The following is an 18,197-nucleotide window of genomic DNA, read 5'->3' as shown; positions in this document are numbered from 1 at the left end:
ATGCAATCCTTACGTATTGGGCAGAGGAAGGGGGTATGCAGATAAAATGGCTAGGGGATTACAAGGTTTTATGGGGAAACACATTTCAGATTTTTTTTCATAATTCAGTGAGTAATAAAGTATTTTTAAGAATGCTCAGGAAATCTCAAAATGATTTTGTGTTTGCTTCTAAAATAGTAAATAGGGAAGAGATTACAGTTCATTTTATAGTGAAATCAAACCAAATGGATGATGGTGGAACAAACTGAGGGAGGCAGGACCTCAGAATAAACTGTGGGCTGAGTATCTCCAAAGAAAAAGGGAGTTTGGGCTGAGCAGGGCTGTGAGGAAATACATGAGCACAGAGCTTATGGTTCCATAACCATTTATACAAGGGCATATGGAATTACCCTCCCAGTTGGCTGCCCCTCTTCTGCCTACTCCTAACCTATCCTTGCCCTGAGGAATCTTTGACAAGAATCCCCACCAAGGTCTTGGAGCTGGGGGTGTTCCATTCTAACTCCCTTTGAAAGAAGTGTTTGGAATTTTTAGAACCTGTCAGCCTAACTTGGAACTGTAGCCATTTTCCCCTTGCCCCCACCTCTCAAGAAGCATTGTTATACATGGCAAATGTAACAATTATGTGTTTCTAGCATACCATAGATAATATATTTTAGGTGCCTAATTAATTTAAAAGACTTATAGATGGGCCAAAGACATAATTATAATATGCTGCATTATTTTTATAGGAAAAAAAGAATGTTCTGCATTTCAAATAAACTTTTGGAACACACTCCTCATTAGTCGAAGTCAGCCTTGTAGCAATTCAAATCATGTGCCTAGAATTCTTATAACTTCATTAGCTGTAGTCTGTCAGGACACAGCCCTTATAGAGGATATATTAGTCTGTTCTTTGAAACCAGTTTTGTAAGGGAATTTCTTTGTATTGTCATTGTAAAATGGGCTCATAAAAAAAGCTGTGGTTTTTTAAATCAGTTTGGGCAATGTGGTCTATGTCATCATACTTTTAAGGATGAAAACATTTGGAGTGAACTGTTGATTGCACCAGGTCATCTGATGGTTTAAATTGTAGCAGGTTAGCAAAAAATCAAGTGAGAGGATTGACCTTGTTTTATCATTCTCAAAATACAAAATAATGTCAGATGTTTACAAATTTATTCTTGATAATACTTATCAGTTTTACCCACAATAAGTATCACCTCTTTAAAAATACAATTTTTCAGTTAGTTGACTTGAGGATAATAGCTTGCTAATATAAATGAAGGACACTTGAATATTCATTGCTCAAATATCATTCACATGTTCACTTTTAATTTTATAAGTGAATATGTTTCAGGCATACCTAATATGAGCAATTTGTTTTATGTCTTTAAAAATTAATGTGGATAGATGCTTGGATTTTCAAAAGACCAATTTTAATATTTTTATCACTGCATTTTTTTAAAATTATACTTAAACTCTGGAAAATAGTTTAAAAGGCAATAAACCAAGACCCCAAGTGAAGAACAAAACAAACAAAACTTTACCTGGTGAATTATGTAGATATTTTGGACAATAGTTTCTTCCTATGACCTTAGTCATTTTAAATAGAAACCTTAGAGCGTTGACATTTATAAATCTTTAATTAAAAATTTCAAATCAATTCATAACTATCCTACTATATTGTTTTCTCCCTTTAAACTTACAGTGGTATAATCTCTTATGTTAAAAAACAAATAGATTGAATTCAGCCAGATTACTTTTTCAACATATATCTTTTTTCTTTCATTATGTTGAATTTGTTGTGACATCCTGCTTTTTATAAAGAACATCTAATGTTTGAGTTAGATGAGCCAAAGAAATTAATAGAAAATACCCTATTCCTGCACTGAATTAGCCATCTTTAAATATTATAGAAAATTTAGATACCCTTGAGTTTGTTTTCAACTATGTGTCCATCCTTTACCTTTCGTTATTATAAAATTTGGGGGTAACGCCTATACAGCACTTAGCACAATACCAGGAATATAGCAAGAATTCATTTCTTCTTCTCTATGGGAACCTATAATCATAACTATAAGAACAACTCTAACATTTACTTTGAAACCAAGACTAACAATGAAAAATGAAACTCAATAATAATATCCCATCTGTGCAGTAGTAGGGGGAAGGAAATGATAAAAAGCCATTTTCAATAGAGCTGGAGAATATTATAAACCACTTACATTTCTTTGTCACTTTTTCTGAAACAGCAATTATTCTCTGCAGTTTTGAATCTCCTAATGATTTGCAACTGCTTAATATATTTAGTTGACTCTTTTATTATTGCATTTCTTATACAAAATATGAAGAAAACAACTAAAATTTGAAGAAAAACAACACACAAAGATATTAAAACATGATGAAAAGGATTGACTATACTCTCTAAGATTACAAGTAACACATAGAAGGGATACAAATTTTCATATACCTAAATGTTTCCAGCTATGGAAAAGCAATTAACCAGATTAATTCATCTACAGTGAGTTACCATGGGTCTTATATGTGTACTCCTATTTAAAATAGGCAAAGGAGAATTACTGGGGGAAGAACAGTTTTACTGGCTCACAATTTATAGAATGGCCTGTATAGATGAAATGCATCCAGTACTCCAGCCGCCTGAAAATGAGATGGGTCTCTAGATCATCAGAAACCACAGATACAATTTTCCACCTAAAAAGGGGTTGGAGCCTGATCCAGGAGACTGGATTAGATATGTCTGTCACCTATTTTGTGGCTGTGGATCTTAAAAGAATAAATCAACCTTCCTGTGATTTATTTCTCCATTTTTGAGGTAAGCCAAGCAGAAACAAGTTTTTGAAAAGGAACATAGCAACATAGCCTTATAATGCTTTCCTATTGTCTATTCCTCAACTTCCCCACCATCCAATAAATTAAGATAAAATAAATGTGCAATTACTCTAGGGGCATTATTTTAAGAGATATGGATAGACCTTTCTCTTCTTCCAATTTCTCCTAGACTGCTCTGCTTGGTTATTTTACTACTTATTTGACAAAGACAATGTATGAAGTCAATTGTCTGCTGACGGTCTTAGCTTCCTAGACAATTCAGGAAAAAACAAACAAACAAACAAACAAAAAAAAAAACCCAGGATCCTAGGGAGATATTATTCATGGCTTTATTTCTTATGGACTATGGATAACTTGTGATCTATAATTATAAATACTTAATGAAATTAATTTGCTTGATTACAGAAAAAAAAGATCCTCAAACTCTAAAATGCACTTAGTAAACACCTTATATGGAAGCATAGAATTTAGATCTAGTGGAGACCTTATTTGGTTCTGCACATACTGTTATGGACTGAATGTTTGTCTCCTCCAAAAGTCATAAATTGAAATTCTAACCTCCAATGTTATGGTATTAGGAAGTGGGACCTTTGAGAAGTTATTAGGTTATAAAAGTGGAGCTCTCATTAATGGGACAAGTACCTTTAATAAGAAACATCAGAGAGATGATTTCTCTCTCAGCTATGTGAGGATACAAGAAAAAGATGGCCCTTTGCTGACTAGGAAGAGTGTCCTCGCCAGACACCCAGTCTCCTAGCTTCTTGATCTTGCACTTAGCATCCCGAACTGTAAGAAAGAATACCTGTTGTTTAAGCCACTCAGTGTAATGGTATTCTGTTATAGCAGCCCAAAATGATAAAACACCCATCTTTTACAAGTGAGAAAAATGAGACCAGAAGTGAAAGACAACTCCATGAGTAAGTGTTGGTGCACTACAGTATTTGTGATCTATTTATTCAGGAAAAATTACAGGGCCTTGTATATTAAGAAGGCACTGCTTTAGATATTGAAGTGAGAAGGGGGAGAAGATATATAATGAGTAGGGAATTCCCTGTCCTGGAGGGCTCACAGTTTACTATACAACATAATGTAGACTCTCCAGTCATTGTATGGCCTATTAGAATGTACAAAGTGCTTAAGAAAGGTGGCCTGGATATAGAAGTTCAGAGAAGGAAGAAGACCAAAAGATCACAAGGAAGGCCAAGGGAAGGATAATTTTAAGCTGAAGAGTGGATGAGAATTCCATGGGTAATATCAAAGGGAAGACATTCTTATTCATGCAGTTTCTTCAATTGCAAACAACAAAGGGGAAACTAACAAAGGTGGCTAGGAAAATGCAGAATAAGGACAGTTCTATGTGTCCAGAAAGCAAAAATGATGGCTGCCACTTTCAGGGTGAATGCATTTTGCATTCACGTTCTTGGGTCACTCCACTTATAAGGTCCACTCCTGGAAGAGAAACTTTTATTGGCTAAGCAAGACACAAAGGCAGATTGACTAAAAGTCTAACCCCATTTAAACACGATGAGATCGATTTGGCTACTGGGAAAAAGAAATAAAGGTGCCGCTACCAAAGGAAGGTAGTGCAACATAAAGCACAAAGATGAGTACAAAATATAAAGCACAAACACAAAAATCAAATACCCACTTCAACATCTTGTAGAGGATTAATGGAGAAAACAAAAAACAAAACAAACAAACAAACAAACAACAACAACAAAACCTGAGATAAAGAGAAGGAAGTACAGGATGAATAGATGACATCAGAATGAGCCAGACTTTGGCTTTCTGGTCATCTTCACCTTCTTCTTTCTATGCACCCTCTACCATCCCAATCAGTAAATTACTCTTCTCAATGCACATTTAGTTTAGAAAGTGCAAGCTGATTTCAAGAAGCATTTGACTGAAGGGAAGAGAAAGTTTGAGCTAATAGCCATGCCCACTAATGAGGGATGGGACTACACCTGTCACGAACTAGCAATCAGACCCTTGGCACAAATATTACAGAGCCTGGTGTGTTTTTCCCTCAACCTTAGATAAGTGACCAACGTTAGCTACAAGACTACAACTAACAATTTGTCTTAAGGAAAATGCCAAGGAGTTTCTGTCCACCTGAGCTAAGCGGCATCTTCTTTCATAGCTTCCTCAACCTAGGCATTCAAGTAGTAAAGGGGGCAAAGCAGTTCTACTGGGCAAATTTCTGAAAACTTGGAAACCATAGAGATGCACACTACTTTCAAATGGTAACATTTACAGTTTTCATTCTCAAACTCCATGGGAGTTTCTTCCTGATGCTTTCCCCAGTCCCCATTTCATCTTTGCTCCAAGCCCAGTGTCAGATGATTTGTGAGAGCTCCACTTTCTTCATTCGCAATACAAATGAAGAGTTTGAATCATGTTCTGTCTTAAGGGTTCTTCAAAAGTTAACCTTTGATGTCAGGCTGAAAAGCTTGTTTGAGGTCATGTTGAGAAAGGACTTGACTGCTTTGAACTAAGAATTTTGGTCTTCAGCGGTGCCTGGATCGCTCAGTCGGTTGAGCGTTTGACTTCAGCTCAGGTTATGATCTCACTGTCCATGAGTTTGAGCCCTGCATCAGGCTCTGTGCAGACAGTTCGGAATCTGGAGCCTGCTTCTGATTTTGTGTCTCCCTCTCTCTCTGCCCTTCCCCTGCTCACATTCTCTCTCTCTCTCCTTCAAAAATAAATAAATATTAAAAAAAAATTAAAAAAGAAGTTTGGTTTCCAGACTATAGGTTAAGAAACTTAAGTACATGTTCTTTAGCAGAATCATCAGCTTCAAATCCTTCCCAGATCTCTTACTAACAAATATGTGATTTGAAAACGTATTATATCTTCTAACTTGTTTTATTTTGTAAAATAAATGGGAAAAATCACAGTTAAATGAAGTATTTCAAAAATTTTTAAATAGAATAAAAGAGCTACTGAGCTTTTCAAAGAATATAATGGCTAAGGCATTGGCGGTGGCAGTGCTCTGCTTAACAGAATGATTGATGTAGGCATCTTCTAAGGCAGCAAATCTAGGTATCACTAACAAATGACAGAACAGAAACTCCATGGAAAAAAATAACAATACGACCAAAAGTTATAACTATGGCAAATAATGTAGCAGATTATTCATTTGTTTTAATAATAGGTAACATTTACTGAACACTTACCATGCATAATTTTTTAAAATGTGAACTTAGATACCTGAAATCAGGTAATCTTGAGACCCAAGAGCTATTTTTCAGCTCAGCTATTGCCCACTCCTGTTGCTTAATTCTTCTCTAATTTAACTTGCTAGTTAAGGGAACATGTGCCCTTAAGAGTGTGTGTGTGTGTGTGTGTGTGTGTGTAGGCGCTCTCTACACATATATACATATATATAAAATAGTTCTATACCTACACATGTATCAGTTGGGATCATGTAAACTTGCAAATAACATAAAACCGTAATAGCTTTAGAAATATATGCTATGTAGTTGCCTATATTATTTTAGCTGCTCATTGAAGCCATCAGGGGTCTAGGTTGTTTCTAACTTCTATTCTACTCCAGTATCCTTAGCATGTTGGATTTTTCCCTTATGCATGTCATATCCCTTTATGGCTGCTTCATCTCAGAGAGCTGGTCTAGTTCAGTTAATAAAGAAATACTCTCCTTCTATGTTAGGTCTCAATGGCCAGAACACAGCTTCTGGAAGTTGAAAGGGCAGCCAGGAAAGTGAGGAACTAGGTCGTATGACTATTTCAGACCACTGTGATCCACGTCCTAAAGCTGAGCATATTTGGGCCTGAAACTAAGTCAGTATTCTTAATTAAAAAAAAGAAAAAAGAAAAGAAAAAGAACAAAGGAAAGAATACTGGGTAGGCAAGTAGCAGAAGTTCCCATAATAAGGATAAATAAAATTTTTTTACTTGAAAGATGTGGTGAAAAATTATGAAGAACAATAAAGTATTTGTGAAATATGAGGCAAGAGAAGTCCTTCCAAAATAATTGTCATCATTTATGTCTTTCATTTTAATTAATGGAAGAAATTTTATATTAATTCTCAGAAGCTTCAGCAGATCCTTCCATGGGGGGAAAAGTCACTGAATGAATAGACAGCTTTTTGTTGTTGTTTTCTTACAGAAGTTAATTTTTGAGAGGGTGAATGTAGCATATTTGTAGTAGAAAAATGGTTTAAACTGATAATTTGTTTCAGTGAAAAGAGTCATCTTGGACTACAAAATGTGAGCTTATCCATGTAACATTAGGTGAGTGATTCTAGCTCACTTTAGTGGACAGACTGCATCTGTTGTTCTATAGTTAGCATTTTCTCCGGCTGCTAGAAAACATCTCATCACTTGGAATGTCCCACATATTCGACAGAAAGAAAAAGAGAAGAAAGCCGGAGTGCAGTTGTTGAAGGACCTGTGTACTTCGAACTCTGTGGAAATGACAGCTGAAAACAGGCAGGCATGATGCTGGCTCTGTGGCTGTAATGAATTAGCGGCAAGGGTAGGCATGATCTGTTGACCAGAAAAGACTGAGGGAGAAAAACAGCATTTCAGGCTCTCTAATAATTAACTACTTCAGAGGGATGTCAGGAAGTCCAAGACCCATGGAAATGCAGGACGTTTGGAGGTATACATAATAGGCAATCGTAGATAAGTGTTAGTTTTAAGTGACTCTCATATTTGACTGCTTTGCTTCTTTGACCAAAGAAATTGTTTTGAATTTGGAAAATTAGATGTACAAGCATTCTGGATGTAGTGTTTATGTGCACTCAATAAGCAATATGTTTGCCTTGGATATCATTTGTTTTCTGATATCATATTATATTGGGTGGAAAAAACTAGATTGCAATTATTTGCTCAAATATATGAGAAACAGTGTTTGGAGAGGAAAAAATTTGATAGTCAATTCGGTTAAAAATATTATTTCTTATGGCGTCTTACTGAGGCTGTGCCAATAGGATAGGCAGCAACTTAAACAATGGATTCAGAAACTTCAGAAATGTTGTGATATGTAGTTTGCAAATACATTAACTACTGTTTGCATAAAAGGTGTTTGTGTTGCATATATGCACACCTGCATAATGCTATTTTACATGGTCACGGTGGTACAAATAGATTGATGAATTGTAATTTGGGGATTCAAAAAGACGAAGAGAATATGATTTATGTGACTCTTACAGATTTCCTATTCTATCTTTAATTTTTTGTCCTGGTTCAATTATCTAATATGCTTGAAAAGATAACCATTTCAGGAAGGATTATTTATATTTTTATAGGTATCTTGATTTATAATTTATTCTTTTAAATAGAATAAGAAGGACCTTGGGTAAATCTTCATAATTTTGCGTAATTATCTTTAAATATGAAATTAGTCTTTGGTAGATCCACAGAGTACCTTTTCTTGCCTAGGGCTCAGTTTATTTTTCATTACATTATAATGGCAAATAGACTTAAAATTATTTCTGGAATAATAATAATAATAATAATAATAATAATAATAATAATAAAACAATTATAATAATAAAAGAAAAATTACCTAAAATTTTTCAAACCTTGTCCCAGGTTAAAAAGAGCTGCACATAGAAAATTACTTGAAGGGGCACCTGGGTAGCTCAGTCAGTTATGTGTCCGGCTCTTGGTTTTGGCTCAGGTCATGATCTCACAGTTCATGAGATCAAGTCCCATACCAGGCTCAGCAGTGCTGGTGAGGAGCCTGCTTGGGATCCTCTCTCTCTCTGCCCCTCCTGTACATGCTGTCTCTCTCTCTCTCTCTTTCTCTATCTCTCAAATTAAATAAATAAACTTTAAAAATAATTAAAATAACATTAACTCATACAGACACACTTTAAAAAATCATTTTGATTTATTAAATAAATGGAATGAAACATTAATATTTGTGTAGGTTTTATTCTTTTAACTTTTTCAAATCACTGTATCTAAATCTATAGTAACTTTGAATAACTTAAAAATCTTCTCAAACCTTGAAGACATACTAAGTGAAATAAGACAGTCACTAAAGAGAAAATATTATATGGCTCCACTTATATCATATACCTAGAGCAGTCACATTCATGGAGATGGAAAGTAGAATGGTGCCTGTCAGAGCCTAGGAGGAAAGGGACAATGGAGGTAGTGGGTGGGTGTCTTTTTTGTCAGCAGTGCTATGAGATATACTGTGACATTAGTTCAGGAGTAACACATAACTTTTGACATAATACAGACTTCATTCTAAATGAAAAATAATTTAAAGAATGCCTTGTAAAATGCTGAGCACAGACCTGACAATTATCTCAGTAAATCTTATCTTTTATTATTATGCAGATAAATGTTTAAATGGGTTCATGAGTATATTTAAGACAGAATCAAATTACATACTTAAAACTTATTTTCCAGCATCCTTCATTAAGAAACTTTATCATTCTAGGAGGAATTGTTGATAAGGATCTTCGTCACTACCTCAACTTACGATTTCAGAAGGGTTCTGTGGATCACGAACTTCAGCAAATCATTCGTGACAACCTCTACCTCCGCACAGTGCCGTGTGAGTACAACAGACAACATTATTGTCTTTCTATGTTAAAAGATAAGTGTTCACCTATATGTCTATTATTTAAAAAAAAAGTTAAATTGTACTAATTTTTTATGGTGGACTTTGGGACAAAATTGATTTGAGATACGGATTTTTTTGAGATATGGAATTTTTAAGTGAAAAAAATTTAACTACCATTGTGTGGTTTATGATGATGTTGTAGCCAGATGAAACTTGCAGTTGTCAAGCTACAAAGCCTGTCTTACTTCTTAAATTAGTTTTGATAAATATGAACTCTAGTGCAGGATGTTGATGATTTAGAACGAATCATGATTGGGGTAGAACTCCACACTGTGAAACAAGAGAATGCAAATTAAATTTATTAGCTGAAACAGCTATTTTGTAAGTAGAATCTACCCAGTAACTCCCAACCTCATATCTGGTTTGCAGCAGGGGATCCTCACAAGTGAAAAGAAACTCATGCATTGAAAAGTAAAGCTAAATGTCTGTAACTCTTAGAAAGTGATAATGTTGAGTGTTGGGTACAAATGTCTCATATGCAACCTATAGAAATCCACAGAACAACAATCTCTGATTATGAGCAGGTGCTATTTCAAAAGAGAGGACCCAGTCAAATGATAAAATTCACACATCAACTTTTTAGTACCTGTCAGCTTATTTAAGAATCTTGTATTAACTGTAGCACAATTCAAGGACTTTTCAAGCCAGGTCCTAGATCCTAGGTAGATATCAAAATCCATTTCCTTCAAGTCCCATGATCCTCAGAGACTTCCCAATCTCTCCAAAAACTCTGTGGTGTTGTGTGTATTTCTTTTGTTTTAGCACTGCTCTGAATTTTAATAAACTCAAAGCTATGGGCTCTGGAAAATTGACATTAAAGACAGGAAAACTTGGCTATATATATATATATATATATATATATATTATATATATATAAATGTTTAAATGTTTATATATATTATATATATAAATGTTTATTATATATATATATATTATATATATATAAATGTTTAAATGTTTATATATATTATATATATATAAATGTTTAAATATATATATATGGAAACCAATTTGACAGTAAATTTCATATATTAAAAAATAAAAATAAATAAAAATAATAAAAAAATGTTAAATATATATATATATATATATATATATATATATATAGGGGGTGTCTTGAACTACCAGAACTATGCAAAAGGCATAGGTCATGGATGATTATACTGAACTGTTGAAAACACACAGAGAAGCGAAATGGATAATTCAGCACCCAACCCTTTTTACCTACGCACATCTTAGGAGGGGTAGACTTTTGCCATTGTTAACACCAAATGCCATCAAAACAAAAATGCCAGGGCACTACTATCACATATTCTTAAATGAGAATGCTTACTGATTGACATCTTGTCAGTCCAAATGCTACCCCTGTCAGTTTGTGTTAGTGAAGTGAATAGACTTTTGGGCTCTTGCTTTGAAACTAGAAGTTGAGAAAAGTGCATTCTTAAACTTGTAAGTTTGACATTAGAGTGATGGCCAGAGGAAGATGGATTAAAGTAAGTGACTGAACTATTTATAAGGTAACGGGTGGACGCATTTTCAAAGCTGTGATGTTGTCAGTGCAGCCATGTGCATTTATCTTTTGTGACATGAAAGAAAGGAGATCTGAAATACTGAATAAAGAATCTGGGCACTTTATTATGTTTAAAAGCTGAGAGAAACAGATAAGAGGCTGACATTCAGGAATACTTGTAGTCCTTGCTAAGGCGATGACATAAATAAGAAGTCTTAATTAAATATGTAGATAATAGGGATAAATTTTGCATTAGTTAATTAACTTCTTAAATAAGTCATCTCTCTTTAGAGTACAAAAGAAATACTATGAAGGAAAAATAAATATAAGGGTAAAATGACTAGGCTTATATGAGTAAACATAAAGAGTTTCATGATGTGATTTCAGTACAAGGTCATAAATTCAATTAGAAGTCCTTGAATAGCTCTTATAAAGGAGATGATTAGAAATGAATCTGAATATTGTAATCAAACAATTATTCTTTGAATTTGTAGCCACTACTCCTAATAGCCAGTTGGAGTAATACCATTCATTAAGGATGCTCTTAACTTGGCATAAAAGTGAAAAAGACATCTAAGATAGTGATGAGTCTGACTTATATCATCTCTAATTACTTTTATACTGATGTACTGGACCTACACAATCTACCATCTTCACTCAGTATATCTTTTAATAAAATGTTCAGACATATTCAGAGAATATGCAGCAAAAATGTGTCAGTCATGTAAAAAGTCCTGGCTTTGTTTGGAATCTTACATGTGTGTCCAGCATATCTACTGGTCTTGACTATGGAGTGATGTTTGTTACATATTTTCTTTGGTAAAAAAATTCTCATTGGTTTTCATATACCCAGCACCATAAAAGGAATAGATGTTACTGAAGAGTACGTCACTGCTCTTACAAATGCATACATTAATACGTATGCCTCTTGTGTGGTCGATAAATGGCTCCAAGAATAGGTCCTGGATAACTCCATGAAAAAACAAATTGTAGTCCATTGTAACTATGTGAGGGTGGCTTAACTATTTTTATAAGGCAAGACCCAACTGAATAATTCTGCTTACTCCACCGCCAGTAACTATGACTAGGAGGAAAGGAACAGTCTTGGCACTGGATTTCCTTGGTGTCTACTGAATAAGAAGATTCTGGGGTGAGAGCTCCAGAGACACCCTCCCCTCACAAACCCCCATATACCCAGCCAAATTCAGTTGTGGCCAACTTGGCTCCTGTACCCCTCTCTGGAAAGGAATCTGGGCCCATCTTCTGGTTGATTTCCAAGCTAAGTGAGGGAGGGAGGTGGTTAGTCTAGCCCTTTATGGACCTTAACTGTAAATAATATAAAATCTCATCAGTCTGTTCCCTGCCCCATAAACAAAGTTGACTGCATTTAGGCTTTTCATTTGTCCAGAACCGTATCTCAGGGCCTGATTTTTCAAAAATATATTTTTTGAAGCTGTGTCTCTAGTCTTAAAAGGCAGAGCTTGGTCACAGAGACAGGATTGTTGGGCATATAATGAACATGAGCATACACACTTCTGTGAATGCACACAGAAGCTCCCGTGAGATCAGTTCATCCTTCTTTGAAATTGAATCGGGGAGAAAAGATCCTTAGGAACTAACTCTTGATATTTTCTCTAAAACATAAGCCGTCACATGATTTGCATATTAAAGACCTCAATTTGTACCTAAATATGTGTCTTTTCATCGCTAGTTGTATGATTTATGGGGGGTAAAAGTCTTAAGAGGATCCTGGTGTCCTAAAATGAAAGTTGATTTTTAAAAACTAAATACTGTAGATGAATCTTTCTACCATTAGATTTCAGGCTAGATAGGATTTTTATGTAAGGGAACTTCAGGAGACATTAGTAAATAATCATGAGACAAAACTGTTGTAATTTGGAATGTGCTAAAGACTAACCAGGAAAAATGTATACACATAAAGGACTTGGAAAAGTTCAGAACATACATCAAATGGGATTTCAGTTACTTTAATAGTATACAAAGGACAATTTCAGAAGCACTAAGTTAGTAGCATCTATTTAGAGATTAGCAAGATTATTTAATTGTATCATGGTAAATGTGCAAAGTTAAGGCAGCATGGCTTGTTCTTTGGATAATATAGGTTCAAACATATATGAGGGAGTTTAATGGAATTAATACAGAAAAACATTGGATTAATTTTCAAGTGTTTAAACACTTAAAAATGGAGTTTATTTTTGTTTTAGTATTCTACTGTGCATAAAGATTGCATATAGTTAACTCTTCAGTCTAATCAACCATGGTTAAATTGACTATGCTTCCTAACCATGAGGAAAAAAGATACAACCATTTTCATTTATTGATGAAACGCTGGTCTTCTCTATCCAGTATTTATTAGAGACACAAATTAATTTTCAAGGCATTTATGAGCACAGATATGAATTCCAGATACTTTTTTCCCCATTATACCAGTTGCCATGAAGGAGAACTTCAATGACCAATTTTTAAAGTTTCAAAATGAAATGGAAGGTAGTTAAAATTAAACTTCTCTCTCAAGTTCATACTTTGTCATTTGGTGAGATGGTCTTATTAGGAAATGTTTTAAATATATTTGAAGCCAAAAGAAATACCAGCGTATACCAAGTAAAAGACAAAAATCAATAAAACCAAATGTCTAAAACTATTCCATAAAAAGTGAATAAAATGAAAAACATAGTTTTAAGATATGAAAAAAATTACTTTTATGGAAGAGCTGATTGGGGTGTAACTCACGATGATGTTTCTACATATTTAAGCACCAAGTTAGTACAAACTAAGTCATGTTAAAAAGAAGCAATATCAAGAATAAAATTGTAAGATTACTAATATATATTTTAAAAATTTTTCTGTTATGTTAAATTATATTTCATGGAGAAGCAAATAGAAATGGGCTCTTTAAAAGTTATGGAATTGTTTTCCCTTTAAGAAAAGCAGTTACCAACACACCAAAAGGTGTAGCTATGCAAAGGGATCAATATCCCTTTCCCCTAATTATATTAGACTATAGTCAGAGAGAACTATAGAAGAGAAGCTGGTGATTACATATGTATTAAAAAGTCTGAAATTTAAAAAAAGTCTGAAATTAGGGCAGAACTTTCTAGTATACTGCATGGGGGAATATGATTTTAATTCTTAAGCACACATCAGTACTTTTAAAGTTTATATGATATTTTTTTAATATTCAACAAGGCAGTATGTTTTTGTGGGCATGTATTAATCTTTCTAGTTATTTGTAATTTTCATCATGAAGGTGTAGTTCTAAGCATGTGCTAATAAGGGATGATGACATCAACCTGTGTCACTGTTATATTACTAAAAAAAGAAAACAAAAATTCCAATGACTTGAAATTCTGTGAGTTGAAGTGATCAAGAACATAATTAAGGACTCCAAATATCTTTAAGCACTGTAGACTCATGGACTACAATAGTAGGTTGAATTACAGGTATTATGCAGGCATAGAACTAGAGATATCAGATCCAACTAAATTTTAAGCCAACATATTGCAACCAATGTAGATTATATATCTGTTTCAACCTTAGCCTTATTACTTCAAATTAAGAATCACCAATTTAGAAGCTCCTTTTAATGTTGCTTTTAGTGTATGAATCATGTTCTTTTGCAATTATTTCAGAATCAAGTTGCCGGATTTTTGTTCTTTGAAAATGAATTTTATTTTTTTAAACAGCCTAATTATATTTGGTGCTAAGTATCAAGAATAGGGTTATTAGAGAATAACTATGGTTATCAGCATCGTGGACCAAAGAAGAAGGAAATCTATAAACAAATGAAACTAAGTATCTTGAGAGATTTATAAACTGCCCTGGAAAGCTAGCTCAAAAGAAAAAATTTCAAAAGCTTCTGAGCAGTACAAATACTTGAAAGGATTCTACTCATTTACTCATTCAGATGTATGCCTGAGTGGTACGTTTGTTAAAAATGTGTTATTACTTTACAGAAAGCTTTATTAGGTTAACTCTCTGCTCCTTATCCCTGAGAATAGTAAGATCTAGTTTCATGTCATATACATGAAAGTACAATACATTTTTCTTTTTCTTTTTCACATTGAACAAAATGAATGTATCTTTCCCAGTCAGATAGTAACATTCATTGCGTTGGTTGACAGAGTACTCTCCAGGAGAGAAATGGCTTCAAAATTTTACTTAAAAGGAAAGTCAAGGAACATTAGAAGTGATTGTATTGATTTACCCATTTGACACCACAGGACACTAGTTTTTGAATAAAGGAACACATCTGGTACAAAAAAGCAACAAATACCAACAGTGAACAGCCTTACTGATCTTCCAAACCATATAAAATCCTCTTTGCCCTGACTTGATCAGCTTTTTTGTGTGTGGCTGTGAGCCAATCTTTCCTCTTGGTTTTTCTCTTTTTGGTTTGTATTTCTTTCTTTCCTTTTTATAAGAGGGTGACTCTTCACAGGAAACCTGGGTTTGTAGACCACGGATGGAGTAGGCAGATGGTATGCACGCTCTTGGGTTTCAGTGGCTCCAGCAGCTGGCCCGGGGAAGAATTGGATATGAGTGCTTGAAGCCTTTTTTCCACCTCCAGAAAAGCCAGTAATCACAGTCAGTGGAAAACAGCTCATCTTCCAGAACCTGCTCCCTGCAGACTTCAAAATTGTAACCCAGTTGGATATAAAGAGGTCAACATATCTCATCGCATGCCACTGCACTTTTTGAATAGAAAGAATTAAGACTCTGTCAGGTTCAGACCTACTCAGGTTTCCAAAGTCTGCTGACTAGTACATAGGCTGAAGGAAAAGCTGTAGGCAGATGGCAAGGATATTTGTGTTCTTGTGGGACTTTAAGGCTGTAAATTTGTACTAGAACCCTCAATTTCTGATTCAGATACATCTGTCCAAAAGAACAAGAAAGGAATACTAATTGTGGTTACTGATATTCTAATGTCCAGTGCACTAGTCAGAGTTATTCACAGTTTTCAGCTCAGCATTGCTACAGCTTGGTGAGTAGTGATAACCTTGGTTTTTCCTTATTTCACAACATGGTGCTATGGAAAGAGCACTCATCTAAGAATTAAGAGCAATTGGTTCTAGTCTAGGCTCTGCCGCTAACTAACTATAGGACCTTGGCAAAAGCCTTACCTTTTGGGTGGGTAGGGAATGAAAGAAATAACTCTAATGTGACTCTTTCTACTCTAAAATGCTGTGGTTTTCTGATTCTGCTGGCTTACTTTTTTTTTATATTGTTGTTATTCAAATCAGTTCATCAAATTGGCTTAAATTATTCTGAGTATGGAATGCCCTTGATATTGAGCAGGTGTAAACAGCTTATGGAAACTGAAGATATATCAAATACAGCAGACACTTCAGGGAAAAATAAAAAGCTGGGTTTAAATTAAGTGCAGTTCTGGATAAAACCAGCCATGCGTGTACTTTCAGATTTTTCTATGAATGTCAAGTTAAGGATGCCATCATAAGTCTGATGTTCCTTGAAATCTGCCTTCACTATTCATGAAACTCTGAAATATGGTCCAGTTTTAGTAAGTGATGGGTAAATAAGCATAATGAGAAATACAAAGCTTTTAAAATTGCTCTCCTCCTTTGGAATGTGTAATGAGTTGAGATGTGACATAAAGACTTCTGAAGCATGAGGTGTACTGTTGTGAAAATGTGATTGCAATTTTTACGATAAGATATTTACACATGAAATATAGTATCTCCCAATGTTGAACTTTAATAAATGTCTTATGCAAGTGAATGGCGCTGGGTGGATGCTCAAATAGCTCTAACTAATGGGAGGTTAAAGCAGTGCTGAGTGCGGTCTTTACAGAACAGATGAGAAATTTAGGAGAGTCAGTAGGGTTTCTCACTCATGATAATTAAAAGGTAAAAGTGAGGTAGGATTGATAGTCGATTCAATTAAAAAGTACCCATAAACCCTATCTTTGGTAGGCATGTCAGATGTTTAGTATAGGGTCAGTTTTCAGTTAGTTTCCCAGTTTCTGTTGCACGCTTTCTTACTGAAATGCTAACTTTCAGGGATATTACTTTTTATGCACACAAACTCAGCAAGTATCTGCAGAAGCTCTGTCAGAATGAAGATAGACTTTTACCTACTGCTCCACACAACCCACTTGTCTGCATAAATGATAACTTCTCAACTTGTCCTTCAAAGAAAAGACTGAATTGGGGAACCCAGTGTAAAGCTATGTATATCTGTTCTCTCCCATTTTGGGTAGGAATTCTGATTTCTTGTCTCCTGTTTTTAATCGTCTGACACTGATGAACAACTCTGCAGATCAGTAAAGGGCCTAAATATTTGCAGGAAAGCTGAGATTGCATATCCTGAATGCGATTCATCTTAGCATTCCCAGTGGGGGAATGGTTGATGAGTGCCCAGGCAAGACCAGTCCTAGGTATTGGACTTCATGAATATCAACCAGAACAGTTCATTAAATTGCAGCCATCATTTGCTGAATACTTCCTATGTGCAAGAAATGTTTTTTTTACACTATCTAATTGAATCCTCACAGCATCCCTCTAATGTGTTACCCCACCTTTGCAGACATATGGGAAAAGCAAAGCTCTGACATTAAGTAACAGGCCAGACACTATGCACTAACTCAGTGGAGGAACAGAAATTCTATCCCGGGTGGATCTGACTCCCAGCCCACACCCTACATGAGAAGAACTCTCTAGTAGAAGTTCTGGGGAGTTATAAGCACCATAAAGGTGCATTCAAAGAGGTTCCGAGATGCTCCCGGGATAGAAAAAGAGGAAAAGCAAAGAACTGCAAGGTATCTACTGAGTATGAATGGAGTTCCATTGATAGAAAACACACGTTTTTGCCAAGCAGATAGGGACAGAAATTCCTATGGTAAAAAAAATTATATATATATATATATATATATATATATATATATGTAATTATCATGAAGGTTTTCAAGTTAAGGTCTGTTGATTGGTTAGCTTCAAGTCAATTCATCTTGACAGGAGGCTCTTGACTGGCCATTAATCAATTAAATATCAAACTGTCTTTTCTTTAGAATGTTATTGCCAGAAATATTGGAATATTTAGATACCTAAGGGGAGAAAAAAAATCGATAAATATATTATTCCAATAACTAAAACCGTTAGCCTTATCATAGGAAGAGAGATAAAATATGCAAATAACTCTACATTATATAAAAACTTTCTTTAATTTCTAAACTTTACTCTGAATTCTAATCTAAATCTAAAATTCTAACTACAA

At 34.7% G+C, this 18,197-nt stretch overlaps 1 protein-coding gene across 9 annotated transcripts in view; it reads left to right on the top strand.

The window, feature by feature from the left end:
• MAGI2 (membrane associated guanylate kinase, WW and PDZ domain containing 2) overlaps positions 1 to 18,197 on the top strand; it is a 1,325,358-nt gene that overhangs the window by 381,292 nt on the left and 925,869 nt on the right. For all 9 annotated transcript variants that reach the window (XM_053897620.1, XM_053897618.1, XM_053897619.1 and 6 more), the window contains exon 2: positions 9,251 to 9,367. In XM_053897620.1, the coding sequence (XP_053753595.1) occupies positions 9,251 to 9,367 (117 nt within the window). The remainder of the gene's footprint in view (positions 1 to 9,250; positions 9,368 to 18,197) is intronic.

This window comes from Panthera pardus, unplaced genomic scaffold, assembly GCF_024362965.1.
Source record: "Panthera pardus isolate Hobbes unplaced genomic scaffold, ASM2436296v1 HiC_scaffold_8, whole genome shotgun sequence".
Taxonomy (NCBI): domain Eukaryota; kingdom Metazoa; phylum Chordata; class Mammalia; order Carnivora; family Felidae; genus Panthera; species Panthera pardus.
This window is presented reverse-complemented; position numbering and strand designations above follow the sequence as displayed.